Below are 16,486 nucleotides of genomic sequence, written 5' to 3' on the forward strand. Positions count from 1 at the left end.
AAACAGCAAAACAAACATTCTATATACAGGCTGAGTTTATTTATGGTGGCTGATTTGGACTTATTTTGTTCTTCTGTTGAAACGTTTAATAGTTTTTAACGTTACTATTGTTATTATTATTGTTGCATCACCACCTCGAGTTCTTTGTTTAAAGTTTATTATTAATGACTTTTGGACATTTGGCATTGTTATATGATACAAAAGTTATAACACTATTGAGTTATTGTATAAATTGTTAATTGTGAATAAATGGTGAACTGCCATATATAAATAAACGAATAATAGTTACTATATCTCATACATAGGACTAATGAAAATACTGATCATATATGGATACATGCTATTAATGATGTCGATTTTCAGTCAGGCTATTATTTTCAATACTTACAATCAGATTGATATTATTGACCAATAGTATTTTTCTGGTTAAAAGAATTAATAACGACCGTTTATTTTGAAGTTAAGAAACAACTAGTTGTCCTACACCAGATATAGGAGAATACTGCAGAGACAAATTTTATTTCTACTAATGTAGGTTCTAATACAAAAATTACACGTAGAATGAAATTACTGGAGTCATTATATGTTTAGAGTCAAGAAAAGTTGTGGACAGACTGACCTGAACTTTCTTTTCCTGTCCAGTGTGGTTAGGGAAGCCCAGGTGAAAGACACAGCGTTGGTATGTGTTGAAGTTGTAGTGACCTGGGTAGTTGGTGTGCAACACAAACTTCTTCACCTTCTCTGTCCGTGCGTCAAACAATATGTCCTTCACACAAAATATAGTATAATGCTCAAAATACTCTTTTGGTGTTTTAAATTTAAGATACTAGCTATTATGAGTGACTAAAAATTCAATAATTTATTATTTCAAATACATTTTTAATAGCATAAAACTTAATTTCTTTTCAATATACTTGAATTCTAAACCTTTTAATGCCTTTTAACTGCTGGAAATCTTCAGAATAAATTTGTAACAGAAAAAGGGAAATGAAAAAGTGAAAAATTATTACAAATTTTTTGCTGTTAGGTCAATTATCACTTATTTATTACTGAGAGTAATAACTAATCCATATTATGATATTCAGGGACATAAATGAAGCTTTTATACCATGAGATTAACCCCTTTAGTGCCAAAATAAGGATGTTGCAAAAACCAACGAAGAATACAACGTCCGTACATATGGATAATGTTTTTATGTATTATACATTTTTTGGTAAGTTAACAATAAGAATGAACTAAATTACAACAAAAAATATTTATAGCAAATTTGTAAGATTAAATTTTTAGTGTAAAAGTAGTGTAAAATAACACAACAAAGTAAAAATGTAGCTTTCTACAAAAAACAATACAACTTTTGCAGTTTAAAAAAATATTAATAAAAACTTTTTATGTTTGTATTTAGTTTAATTTTCCCATTCAATTGATATTATGTTTAATAGTGGAATAATTTTTCAAACTACCATTTCTCACATGAAAAAGAAAATACATATACTGTAAGTAAATATTTTTATTTTAAAAGTTAAATTACAGTGGTTCCTCTATAGTCCGGTCCCCACAATTATCCGCATAGTAGACAAAGGCGGAGTGTCATCATAGCTGTCAATTTGCAATTCCAGCTCATAACAACAGTGTATTTGACAGCATTGTTTTCCCATTTCTGAATAGTATACAGAGGAAGTTTGTGAAATATTTTAGTGGTAATTATATATTTTTCTGCTTATTGTGTTTTTCATAATTAATTTCTGGTGGTTACTATTTATAATGTGTTAAGGTGACCATGTCCTGTAATCAGACCTATAACCCGAGAAGTCATCAATCTACTTAGTGAGAGAAGGTCAGACGCCACCCTGAAAGAGGCGACTGTAGTACCATTCTGCTCATTTTCATACCTGGATGCAACCTCCACCTTCTCTCATGTTCAGCCCGAACCCATTTTGAGACAGCCCCAAAGGATTCACACCTTGAAATACCACATAACAGTTGAGGACCCATCATAATTGACGCTGAGCCCTGGTTGGCCAGGGTATCAGCTTTTTCATTCCCAGGGATCCCCTCATGACCAGGAACTCAACAAACAGTCACATTGTTGATTCTGGCAAGGGAAGAAACGACTTGATAGCAATCCCAGACAAGTTTGGAATTGAACACACAAAGAGTCCAGCGCCATCAGTGCTGCCTGACTATCTGTGAAAATATTGATCATCTTACTCCTATACCGTAAACAAAGATTCTTATGAGCACACTCCATAATGGCTGCAACCTCCACCTGAAAAAACTGTATGATAAGGACCCATTGGGACCACCAGCTCCCTGCATGGTCTCACCCCCACAGTTCCAGTGCCTGTGCCACTTTGTGTTTTAGAGCCGTATGTAAACCATTCAAGCTCCACTGGTGGAAGAGATTTCCTTCCCTCCTACCAATCGTCCCTAGGAGGTATCACAATCCTAAAGGGTTTGTCAAAGGAAAAATTGTTGTGGCATCTGATCAGAGATCATGTGCAGAGCATCCTCCTGAATCAGGATGCTAATTCTACAGTGCCTACCGCTGCAGTCCGACCAGAGTCCCACTTGGTGAAGACAGTAGGCACTCCTCCTAGTCATAGCCTCAATAACAATATCCAGGGGGCAAGGTTGAGGCAACAATCTAGAGCTGCACCCGGTGCACTAGGAAAAGCCCCAGTGACAGCAAGGCCAGCCATCCTTTGGATGCCAGCCAGACAAGCTACCACCATCTTGGCCTGTGTTTTTGGCCACCAGACAACAGCCCCATACATTAGTGCAGGTCTGACTACGAAGACATAAAGCCAATACAAAGGCCTCGGCTTAGTCTGGCCTAGGAATCTGGCTTTTTGACTAATCCCACACTTGTCTGGTCTGAATTGTGTTGGGTTATTGTGACTACTGTAATTTAAATTTAGAAATTCAGTTTTACATCTAGACATCTCAGCCATTACATCAAAACAGCAAGCCCTAAAATGGTATTTTCGAGACAATCTTACAAAAACAGTTTAACTCATCTGTAACAGTAGTATCTTAATGATTTTATTAATATATTTAAAAGCATATGTATCAAACATATTTTTTATTTTCACTGAATTGACAAGTTTTTATATCTGATTGGTAAAAGCTAGGGTATAAAAATACTTCACAGAAAATATGCACAGCAGACTTGAGTGATGCATGAACACAAATACAGAATTGCAAGCAAAACATTGTTTACAACACAACACAACAATACATTTCTTAATTCAGTTACCTATCCACGTGTTTTTTATACAAATACTACATGAAAATTATGTTTTTGCAATTGATGTAATACTGACCAGCTGTCATCTGTGAATAGATACAGCATACTCATGGCCCAGTGTGTACATAAATACAGAAAAACACTAACTGCAAGAAAAGTATTATTTACTAAGGTAGATAACCTGTCCCGATTAGGGCCACTTCTAGCTGGTTTATACTTTCCAGTTGAATCTACACTAGGTACAGTAAAAACCGATGTCTCACTTAAATCTGGGCAACCTTATGGATGTACAGGAGCGGGACATCGCTAACTGCAAATGTTGAAATATTGGGGTGCAAGGGTAGATCGATAGATCTAGTCTACTGCAGGAGACGACTGTTGGGAGTTGGTGGGACTCCCTAAGTGTTAAGGGCTGCTGCTAGCCTAGACATAAGGGCGTGCCACAGATTGCCTGTTTTGACTGGTACAGATCTGGCTTCCCCTTTTTCCAAAAAGACATGACTAAGATTAAGGCCTAAAATCATCATCATGGATCTTAACAGGAGGCCCCCCCCAACCGTACCCATCCAAAATATCCTGTTCCTCTAGAAGCAGTGCAAAATCTGAAGGACTAAGTGCAGTTTCTCGGCTTCTTGTCCTATGAAAATAAATAATTAAAAAGATAATCTGTCAATTAGTTTATCTAGTTACGGTTTTTAAAACACAAAGTACAGCTAAAACAAGTTTTAGCGATCGGTAATTTGTATATTGCAGATCTGCCGATAATTAATAATACAGAGGATCTCCGCAGATTATACTGTAGAATCCCATAAATCGATCTTAAATCTTTGTGGAATTTTTTATAATATTTATGTTTTTAGTGAACGAAAATAGCAAGAGTTTCGAGGGCATAGTTAACATATAATAATACAGTTATTGACTCAAACACACCATTCCAAGTGAGAAATAGTTGAAGAAGAAGTCAGATCTTCTTGCGGTAACTCGACGATGAGCATTGGGGCTGTGGATCTTCATCTTATCCTCAGCTTTGAAGAAGACACGCTGTGGAGTGCCAAGCAGTGTTGCCACATCCTGACATGTATCTGAGAAGTGAACTTCGCGCACCAGCGATTGCTTACGGGTGCGAGTGAGCCCTGTGAAAACATGCTTTCATTACTCCAGCAAGAACTGTGACGAAATACTACACTTACCACACTAAATGCCTTTTATTTAAGTAATCCAGCACAAAAAAATTTGTTAAAAATTTCATCTATATAAGCTACTAGTATTTATTTATATACAATACGAGTTTGTATTTTTTTTGGAGTTTAATAATTTATAAGATACGGGGTATTTTAAAATTTATAATTTTTGCAGCGTTATGTAAGAACACAATTGTTTTATTTCCTAAAATAATATGAAAACTGAGAAATAACCATACATTACAGAAATTCATATAAAATGTATAAACCTGCATGAATTAATTTAATTACAAAACTTAATGTTTTCTTCCTGCAAGTAACAAAATTTGTGGTTATCAGAAAATGTTTGTGAAAATTCCAACATCTGGTTGGAACAGATGTTTGAAAATAGGAAAATGTAAAACCTTAAAATGCACATTTTAACTTTTGTTTTACATTAGTTTGTTCATAAAGAAACAATCCACTGTCTTTTGTCATAACAAACATAACAAAGTACAGCCCCATCACCCAGCAAGGATCACTTCTGGCTGGTTTATACCTTCCAGTTGAACCTACTGCGCACATCAAAAACTGATGTGTTACTTAAATCTGGTTATGGATGTCCAAGAGCGGCACATCACTAACCACAAATGTTTGAGATTCTGGGGTGCAAGGGTAATTCGATAGGTCTAGTTTACTGCGGGAGCAGAGTGGCCACTCAAAATTTCTTTTCAGATTCTCGGTTTTTTCCGGTCGAAAATTTACGATTCTCTAGTCTGTTTTCAAACCAAATAGACAACTGTAATACTGTATTTAACCCTCACGCCAAGCGCAATGATGGCGGTTTATCGTCACTAGGAGTATTTGCAAGAAATGCCACAAAGCTGCAGTGCTCTAGCATTTCGTCGTTAGCGATATGAGAGAAATTCGATGATGATTTATCGCTATCACTTATTTTAAGCTCCTTAGTTTTTATCTCTGTGTCTTTCAATATGTCAACATAACATTGTGTACACCTAATAACTTTCCTTTGTCCTAATAATCTAATAATGTCCAAGGATCCGAGACTTTCATTCACTCAGACTGGGGACCAACCTGACCTTGACCCCTCCTCATCCCCCGGTGCTCGTTATATCGTATGTGGTCTTAATTCTTTTTGTCTAATACAATATTATCTCTTATCTCCTACATCACACAACTACATTTCTACATTTTATGCCTTAAAACACACAGACACGTAACAGTAACACTTTTTTTCAACATCTAGATAACATACACTTTTTAGTACAACTCTAGCCTACGCACAGGCTGCTTGCCCATGTAGGCTAATTTCCATTTAGAATATATATTAATATGTAATAAATACTTAAATTATATAAATAGTATTATCCAAATACTATACTTAAAATGTAAATAAATGTAATATCTATGTATATATGTTTTTGGAAATAAAAAAAATGTTTCTGTTTCTTTCTGTGATGTTTGGAAAATACATATATCCAATTCGGAAGTACAAATATAACAAATAAATACCAACATTGCGCTACTGTGGGGCAAACTGCAGTTCAGTATTGCAGGTCATACGCGGTGGACAACTTTCGGTATGAGACAATGATTTCACCAGTACACAACATCGGTTCAGTACAAATCAACAAATAAACCAAATACTTTCATCTGAACTCAATTATAAATAATTAATTTACCTTTTTTGGGGGGAGGGGGAGCCTAAGAATATCACGTTAATAGAAAGGAATTTACAGAGATTCAGGGAAATGAATATATTTAAAATTACAAGTCATAACCTCTACTTTCTCCTTTTAAGTAATAGAAATGGTAGGTTATAAAATGAGCTTCCAGAATATATTCCATTTACGTAAATATGTATGAATGTATTCATATTTATAGAGAATCTTTTTGTGTACAATATAAAGTAATGCACGATGAATAGACAAAATCTAAATTAGCGATCACCCATTATCTGCTGAGCAGCTAACGTCCCCACATGGAAACAACAGGCACGATGGCGTTGACAAATATAGACATAGAAATACGAACGTCAATTTAAATATAATTTATAAATCATGTTATTTCATTACTCTACTAGCTGTTTCCCGCGGCTTCGCACGCGTCTCTTAAGCTTTGCCCGTATATTTCTTTGCCTTCAAATACTGTTTGGCTATTTAATTTACGTAACTGTGTCGTAATTGCAGTTTATAATGTGCAGGCGCTTTGATAACTTTTATATCTTGCAGTACAGCCTGGTGGTGAGTTACATCAATGGGCATTGCATATAAACCTTCTACATAGAAAAATACAAATAAATACAAATTTTCATAGTGATCGGTCCAATAGTTTCTAATTCTATAAAGGACAAACACACAAACATTCATTTTTATATAGATAGATTATTGATCATTGGTGCAATCTTAATTTAAAATTAGGCAATGACGTCTTGTATGCAACCTGCATTACACTACTGATCAAGCACTTTACGATAAAAATTTTCTAAATTTTAAATGTAAACAAATGTTTCTGCCTCTTTGATGAACTTCAGCTGAAAGTATTAACAGCTGTTAAGTATCAGTTCACTTTGTATTATGTGTCGTAGCGCAGTCTATCGGATCCAATATAAAACACTCTAACATCAACAACGATTTATAATTAAAAAATTAATTAAATAAACTATTTAAATTGGACCAAATTTACTCTAGTATGTATGCCTATGTTACTTCCAGGAACGTGTAGAATCACTGTACAAAATTTCACAATGTTTCGTGCATTGGTTCCAGAGTTATAACGGAACATACAAACAAACATTCGCATTTATATATATAGATATATTAATCAATTGTTATATACACCAAGAACTACAAAAACATGTTTCACCAATTGGTAATTTGCGTACTGCTGATTATTATTGTCCACGAATAGACAGTGCAGACTCTCGACAATGTGCCAAAATAAATATAAAAAGTCTAATTATAGCTAAAATATTACTTAGTTAAATTATAGTAGTTTGTTACTTTGGTTATCTATCTACATCATACGGAAAGTACTAAAATAATTTAGTAAGACTTATTTTTGGATTTGAGATTCAGCTTCTCCACATCATTAATATTGTGAAATCGTGATTTTCAAAGCGTATTTAACCCTAGATAGAAGTGGCGCGCGCAAACGTACTGTAGTGGCACAGTGTTTTAGGGTAACCGGTAAGGTATTTTTCTAAAGCTTGGTTTTACTGCAACGAATGGTCCAAATGTAACATATTATACATCATTTTTCTCACAAAAGAACAGAGAAACATCTTTTGGTAATTTTATTTTATATTAACATTATTTTTTTTTTTTTTTTCAAAAAGTATGTGAAGTTTTTGGTTTTTAAAATTTTTTTACTCCAAATTCCGTTTTGTACCTAATTTTGAGTTTATAAAACAAAGATTTCAAAATACCCATTTGACTCGAAATTTTATGCTGATTTCAGAAATATATAGTTTATATGGCTCTTAAACGTGATATATTTACATATTTTTACGAAAATTCATAAAATTGTACAAATTCAGTTTTTTGTGTCCAGAGAAAGTGGCAAAAAAATAATAAATCTGTATGTATTCAAGACCATGAAACTACATCTAATAATTTCTAAAGTCTAGAAATTAACTTCAGAAACAAAATAAAAAAATATTTATTACAACTTACCAGTATTTACAATATTTACAAGTGTAGTCCAACAGTTTTATTCTGAATCGCTGTTGGTTGCCTTCCTCTTCTTACCAACTACTGTTGGTCTATAGAAGTGTTCTAGAAGGTGGGGTAACAATTCTGATGGACCCGCAGTTGCAGCACTGGACAAAAATAGCTGGTCCTTTTCTTTATTTTGTGTTTTTTCATTACACACAGCACACAACCGATTATTTTTGTTGGGGAGTAAAGTGAGTTCGTGCACTGGACCGACTACATCACCACCCGCTCCTGGGATTGGTAACTGTCCTTGAGTTTTCATTAGGAGCTGCACTCAATTCCTCTATTATGACTGACTATAAAATCTCTTCGAGACATGGGCTGGATCACTATTTACTTTTGTACAGTATATATGCATTATGCAAAGACATATCAAGGAAGTTTGAGAAAATATTCTTCCAATACCTTCTAGTTGGTCTACTGCAGGTGGCATGGTAGATACTTTTATCCTTTACGTCAACACCTCCCATAAAGGAATTGTATTTGGCAATTAGAACAGGTTCTCTCCACTTCAGTACCTCTTTTACTCCTCACAACTGCATTCTCTGCATGTACAGCGGTATAGACAAACAATAGACTGGCTTACTAGATTTTTTCTCTCTAAAGCCTACAAGTAGGCAACAAACATTTTCCTAAAATAAACAATTTCTTTTGGTTGAAATAAATTTTTGTTGATTAAAGATTTTGACAGTCCTTTAGAATTTTTCCTAATCGTTCCTGTGAGGTATGTGTTTCTTTCAAAGAGTTTTTCTGCTAGGGGAATTTTAGTGTACAGTTATCCGTAAATAAGTGGTATCCTTTGTCCAGTAGATCAGATTGTTCTAAAAGGTAGATAACTACCCTCTGTGCCAATGGGATCAGTGCCGTCTGATAAAAATTCATGCCCACAATACAATTCAGAATGAATTCATGTAGCTAGTCCTGCTATCACATACCTCAAATTTTTTCAAACCAAATCTGCAGTGCCTTTTGTTTGGCATTTATTGTAAATAAACCATTCTGTTTTTCATGCCTATTAGACTTTCGTCTATACAAATGTTTTGGGAAGGTATACAAAGTACTTTTTGAAATTATGGTTAAGTTCGTCAATGTAAGGTCTGACTTTGTGCCATGGGTCATGACCGGGTTGTCCTTTTTGAGGATTTTCTGTAGAATTGAGATGAAGCATTGCATTTATCATTTGAAATCGTCTGAGAGACATTACTTTTTGGAAAAAAAATGGTAAATGTTGGCTTGAGTTGGTATCCCAGTATAATGAACAATATTGTTACGGAATGATAACCCCATATTGATCACTACAGAAATGTATTTTTTTATTTCACTCACAGTTACAGGTACCCATTTATTTACCCTACTATGCGTTTTCAATTTGCCTTCATTCCTAGCCTTATCAATAGAATTTTGAGCATAAATATTTGTTTCTCGAGATATCAGTCTCCAGATTGTTTGCGTGAAGAATAGATACAGGTACATTATTGGTGGTGAGTTTCTTGCAGGACAATTTCTAGGTCCAGTATTAGATTCCCTAACAAAAAGGGTATTTCTTTTACAGGTTCAGGGGGGAAGACAGACACCCATACAGAGTCAACAGGATCAGTAACTTGGGGATCCAGGTCTGGAACTAGGCCCAGAAATGTCAAACAGGTTGGGAGATTCAGGCCTAGGCCTAGAGTTGAGGTTAGGCCTACATGGAGCTTGCGGCACATTTTCCAAATGTTGTTCAAGGTTCCACTCATCAATTTCATCAGCATTGGGCACATAATCATCGTCTGATGAGCTATCAGATAAGCTATCACTAAAGTTACCTTCCCTTGTAATGTCGAAATCAGAATCCTGTCCTTCATCATCACTTGACATAGGCTCACCCACTAACTCCCTCAAATCACTTGAACGATCTTTATAGTTTGTGGAAGACATATTTTTCACTAATACGGAAAAAAAGGTTACTAAATACACTGAAATAATATAATATTATCACTACTGAACCTAAATAACACAAGTAAACAAACGCTACGTGACTGCACAAAGACACGACACGACGTCAACATAGCAACCAGCCACCAGCTGTCTTCATTCCAGCTGTCAGTATTTCACAACACATAGAGGAAAATAAAAGTGCAATACAACTTAAAAACTCGATATTAGAGAAGTTTGGTTCTTCCTCTGTGCAACCATATAAGTTTTATCACGATCGGAATAATATTTACGACTTCAAACGTTACGTAATATGAAAGCATGTTAATGCGCCGTATATACGGCATTGGCGTCTGACGACGGCCTAATGCGCCGTATATACGGCGCGCGCCACTTCTAGGGTTAAGCACTTCTGTTGGTATCCGAATTGAGTGAAATGATCCGCAGTATTGAGTATCGGAAACCATCCATTCCTAGTAAAAATTCCTTGGACATTATACAAATTCATGCATATCCATGCACGTTTCCCGGATTCCGAAATTCATGCATAATGCACGCTTTTCCAGATTCTCATCGTTGGTGGTAGCCCAGGTTAGAGTCCCGTGAAAGTATCGTGGCTCAGAATATATCCCACTAATAACGGCCAATACATGATAAATTCATAAGTAAGTTATTTGCTACGGAAGTTACCGAAGTGCGCCTAGTTCGAGATCTGTAGAATATGTATATAGATAATAGTACAGAACATTACATTCTATACATGCACTCAGATAACGAGCACAATTAATTTTATCAATTACTGGTTCTTAAATATTTTGTGTTAGCCTTTAATATAAACTGTTGTCCAAACCAATCCCACTCTGTCGTCGAAAACTGATAAGCGTGGTTGATTCGGTCAGCTGGCCATTTGTAGACTGATGACAACATTAAGTTACGTAGTTACATTAAACTGGCAAGTAAAGTTGCGAGAGAATTTGCACAACTAATGTAGCATAATGTGAACAAGATAAGCAATTTTACTCTCGAGAACTGTCGCAAGTACTACAGTAGTATCCCTGGTTGTTCCGGAAGTCAAGACGAAGTTTGTACACGCACAGCAGTAATGTCTCGGCAATGTTTATAATTGAAATTTTAATAACTGACACTGTTCTCCAGTTCTTGCAAACAACTGACCAACACTGGTTGTAACAATGCTCACGAGAGCTCTTGCGCCTTGAGCATTTGAGCACTCTTGCGCACTACGATTTGTATAGTTGGACACGAAACTTGCGCAATGTTTTGCCAGTGTAAACACAGTTCAGTCAAGATTTGGATGTGAGTGATATCAAAACATAACATAACTTTTTTTGTTTTAACCTATGAAATTTGATGACAATCGGAACTGTGTGAGAAACAATCATTTATATACCTCGGCCTTGATACGAGCGGTAAGCACTGGATCAAACAGCGACTTAAAAGTTTAATGTTTGTATTGCACATATGGGGTACACTCAGCACAAGACGTGAGTGGCAGAGCAGTACCACACGATGGTGTTTATCCACCACCAATTCTAGACATTAAATGTTTCTCCTGCCGCTCAACCCTCAGCTCATTCTATAATTGCTGTGCAACAGGACGCCTACTTTCTATTCTTCTCTAAAAGGTACCTTATCAGGCTTGGTAAAAATCCAACTGACATTCTGGTGAACTTAAGAAAACCAGGCTGCACCTCTTATCAAACTGTAAAACATCATATTATTCAACGAACCAAATCTTAAGTCTGTTTATACCCTTTAAAACTGTACATTTTAGGCCTTTGCTATCTAACGCACATCTTCAAAATACTGTTTTCACTCAAGAATAAGAGTTGGACAACTTCGTCCGGAGATGGCCACTACCACTTTACAGCTTAAAGCGTACCCCTCATTAAAGCATGCCAAAGTTTGGAACGATCAGTCGGCCAATTTAAATTGTCCAATAAGTTTTTTTTTGGGGGGGGGGAAGCTTGCCATGGTACAGGAGTAGAACTAACCAAGATAAACTCACCTACACTAGTGGAGATAACCTTAGATCAACCGGCATCAAATGGAGCTCAAGAACATATGTTGATCTTCATTCACAATTTCAAGAACCACGTCACGTAAAACACAATGTTTCAAGATTAATCAGTTCTTGATTCAAGGAGCTGTCAAATTATGTCTCCATTTTATAAATCCTTGGAGATGGAACAATTTTTTTGAGATTTTCCGGTTCTCAGGAAAATTCCCAGCTTATTCCTGGTCTGGTGGCCACCCTGGGGAGATGACTGTTTGTTCCCTAAGTATCAGGGGTTCTTGTGAGCCTCAACAAGGGTATGCCCCCCCTGCCTGCTTTGATTGGAGAGAGGTTGGTTCAGAGCTGGCCTCCTTTTCTTTCGGGAGGACATGACTGAAATTAGTGTCCTAATTCTTCCTCATGGATAGGAGGAGACCCTTAACCCTCTAACCTTACATATCCTTAATATCCGGTCACTCAGGAAGCAGCGCTCAAGTCCTTATAGGAAGGACTAAGTGAATTTATAAGCTTCTTGTCCTAAGAGAACAAAAAAAAATAAAGTACAGAGCCAGTGTTATAACGTCTAAACTACAATTATGTCATCCATGTGTTAAACGACAAGCTGTTTTAAAATTGATTTGTTTTGAGTTTATATTCAAGAGTGTTTATTGTTAATATTAAATCAAGAAATTCGTACATTGACCTATTATTAAAAATCACTGAAGCATTCTCGGTTCAAAAAATTAGAGGAAGGATTCTTAAAAACATGTCCAATAATAGTGAAATTGTGAGGGATGTAACCATTGTTGACAGTACTGGTGAAAGTTTCAGTAATCAAGATCCCATTTTTTTTTTATGCAAAGCGTATCTTAAGTAATTTCAAGTATTTTTTGTTTGGGAAGTTTCAAATTTTATAATGTTACAAGTATTTCTATTCTAAATTTGAGGCTCCATTTGAAACAAGAAAGGTTGTTGTTTAAAATTAGTGTAAATAAAACAAATGAATATATATGTCGGTTCTTCCATTTGAGTTTAATTTTAATTTAGAACACAATTTTAACTTACTAAAAGTAAGGAGAACTATTGATTTTCTACTTTTTCAAGAACAACTGGATGAAAATAAAAGAGAAATTTTGGAATTAAGACACGCTTTGTAAAGTATTATTTACACAATAAAATTCATGGGCTAGCTTTATAAGAAATTGGAGAAAGTGAGAGTTGTGAGAATATTTTTAGTGATCAATCTGCTAACCACGAAAAGGGAGAAAGAGAAAAAGTACTTAAATAACCTAGGTTACCTCCGTTTACAAGGCCGCCACTAAAACCTTGTACATCAAGCGTAGATAACACGGATAACTGAAGACAGATTTGTAGCACAAAATGCGTTGTAAACTATCAAAATGTATTAAAACAGAAACTGTACAAGCAGACTTTTTCCCGCTAAAATACACACACATATATATACACATCAAAGAACATAACATACGTTATAGTTTTATATATATAATGATTATTATTTATATCCAAAAATTGAATATACTGACCATACAAAAAAATTCTTTAAATAAAATAGATAGTTTACTATTTTCCGAAATATAATATGTATAATTTCAGTTTTTGTTGTTTGCTAAATAGTATATAACCATACAATTTCCAATCAAAACAATTTTTAGCAATGGACAAAAAAAATCCTCTTATTTATTGAATCAGAAGTTTTAGTCTGCTGAACAGCTAGTGTTAAAACTAAAACCTGTGTATTAAATAATACCTGACTGACATATTAAGAACCTGTCACAAAGCTATAACAAAACAGTTGTAAAGTTTTTTATCTTTTACAGACAATACGAACTGCCACTTTATCAATAATAATAATAATATGTTGCCTACCCTCAGTGTAGAGATAGAGACGCAAACCCTTAGTGCGATCATTGTCTCTCAACACATCAGCATAGTTTAGGTACAACTGAGCATAGTAGCAGGAAAGGGGGAGGGGTGGGGCAGAGCATTCCAGGAGATTCTGCCCGCTGTAGATACTAGTGCAGGACACGCAAGGAGATGAGCCACTAGCAAACTGTAGCGAGCCCAGACCTTGTGTGTGGCCAGCCTGTAATAAATCAGTACTGTTGAAATATTGTTCTTTGAAGTAACAATAGACGATGCTTGAAGAGGCTTGAAGGTTATGGCTGCAGTACAAAGTGGAGCAGGAACCACAGTGAGATCTTCTAGCAAACCTTAGTGTCCACAGACCTCCTTGTTTGTAGCAGTCCTGTAACAAATCAGCACTGTTGAGATACAACTAGGCGAGAGAAGAGGCAGGCAGAGCAGTCTGGTAGACTTTAGCTGCAGTAGAAATTAATGCAGGACATGCTGGGAGACGAGTCACTAGTGGTCTATAGCAAACCAACAACTTAAGCCAACCAACCCTTAACAACTCAGTATTAAATATTCTTATAAGTATGCATTTTAAATTGCTTGGTTTTCTGTCCCAAAAAACAGACACTTTGGTTTTTGGTTGTTTTTTTTTTTTACTTAAAAATTAAAACGTAATTTTTTTGCAGCATTGTCACTTTATTCATTTGTCTTAACAAGACATGAGCTAAAACTACAGGAATTATTTTAATTAGTTTCCAACAGAAGTAGCAGCAAAAAATAAAATGCATAAAAAACTAGATCATAAACGACAAAGAATTTTGTATCTTATTTAATAAAACCGCATAAAAGTACCAATCTCATATTTTTCACAAGGTAAGATAATTTACGTAGGATTTATGTTCATTTCAATACTAACAGTTAGTTTGTTGAATGCAGTTTAGAAAGGAAGTTATTGGTTTACTGCTAAGTTCATTAACGTTTTCCGTTCCTTAAATAAATATTGATCATAAACAACGAACATTTTGGATGAACACTGTTCATCAATATAAACACTGCACATTTCTGGATTTCTTTTTGCTGCAGCTTCATTTTTCACAATAACATAAACTTATTAAAAGATTATAACTGTTTCTTACCAAAAAAGCATACTTCTATCCGCATCTATAAGATTTGTTCATAAAAGACAAAAGAATTGTTAGTTAGCCAAATATTGATCTTCAAAAAGGTTAATCTTGAGTCCATGCCTGTTTGTCACCTTAGAACTGTAGATGCAAAGTTTTAATTCCAAACAGATCCAACCAATAGAAATTACAATGGAGAATGTGGAAGAAATAACTCAAAATAGCCAGTGCCAACCAAGGAAATGTCCATATGATAAAAGTTTATTCACATCTAAAAGCTGCAACTTTGTCGTAGATGTGTCAAGATTTTAAAATTTTTGTTAAATGGTAGAGACACACAGCATTTCCCCTTCATAACTTGTGTGTTAATAATACAAAACATAATTCTAAACAAACCCGTCTTGTCTGCTGGCTGACCTGGAACTGGGTGTCAACGTGAAAGGAGAAGGACAGGCCCCGGAAGTTGAGCACGAACAAGTGTTTCTCTGCATCGTACACGCCAGGGTGCGTTGCACCGAAAGAGTGTTCTATTTGCTCAATACTGGGGACTACCTCTGGAGAATTGAAGATTAGACCACTGCAATAAAAGTAGAATTAAGTAGTATTTTACACTGACAAAAAACATGTTATAAGGAATATGTACGCAATACAAAAATAATAGTCAATCATAAAGTAAAATACCACAAAGGCAAGTCAACAAAAAATTGAATATGTACTAAAGTCTAAAAATTGCTTCATATATCGTTCAACACTAAAAATGTCATTGAAAATCATCATATGGTGGATGCAAATGAAGAAAAATATAATATTAAATCACAAAGTTTGTTTTAAATGCAAACTAATTGCGGCTTCAGAGATAAAACTGTTAGACCATCTGATGAGCCAGCTGACTGATTATTGTTGTTATAAAAATAGGCAAACATATCAATTGAGGCTGAAACAAAACATATACTTTACAGGTTGAAAAAAATACAGATGTAGATATAAATACAGTTTTAAGCTGTTTATTAATTATATGGAAATTAATGTACAACATAACTTTATAACAAGCAATGTTGTAGTTAAACCCATTTAAATTTTTAAAAATCTTATTATTTGAAGAGGCAGTTAACAGATGGAGACTATTAAAAAAAAGCTGTAGTCAAAAGATATCAGGGTGACAAGCCATTTTTGTCTTTATAACAAACATTATGTGGGTAAACTCTAGAGTTGAAGACTCTTGGAGAATTGGAAAATGTTTTTAAATATTACTAAATGTTAATAAAAACAATACTTTTCCAAATTGTTTATTTTTGGACAAGGCCTTTTGAAACCAAAGATTTCATCATCAGGTGACACCTAGTTACATATTTACTATTTAAATCCTAAATAGAGTGTTACATATTTTTACAACCACGGATTATCATTTGATATTCTTTGA

At 34.9% G+C, this 16,486-nt stretch overlaps 1 protein-coding gene across 1 annotated transcript in view; it reads right to left on the reverse strand.

The window, feature by feature from the left end:
- Positions 1-16,486, reverse strand: part of LOC124369429 (PHAF1 protein CG7083) — a 56,079-nt gene that overhangs the window by 14,507 nt on the left and 25,086 nt on the right. Inside the window, 4 exon segments of the mRNA XM_046827438.1 lie at positions 620-766; positions 4,179-4,381; positions 13,961-14,177; positions 15,484-15,643. Coding sequence (XP_046683394.1) covers positions 620-766; positions 4,179-4,381; positions 13,961-14,177; positions 15,484-15,643 — 727 coding nt within the window.

The sequence above is a fragment of the Homalodisca vitripennis genome, chromosome 1 (genome assembly GCF_021130785.1).
Source record: "Homalodisca vitripennis isolate AUS2020 chromosome 1, UT_GWSS_2.1, whole genome shotgun sequence".
Taxonomy (NCBI): Eukaryota; Metazoa; Arthropoda; class Insecta; order Hemiptera; family Cicadellidae; genus Homalodisca; species Homalodisca vitripennis.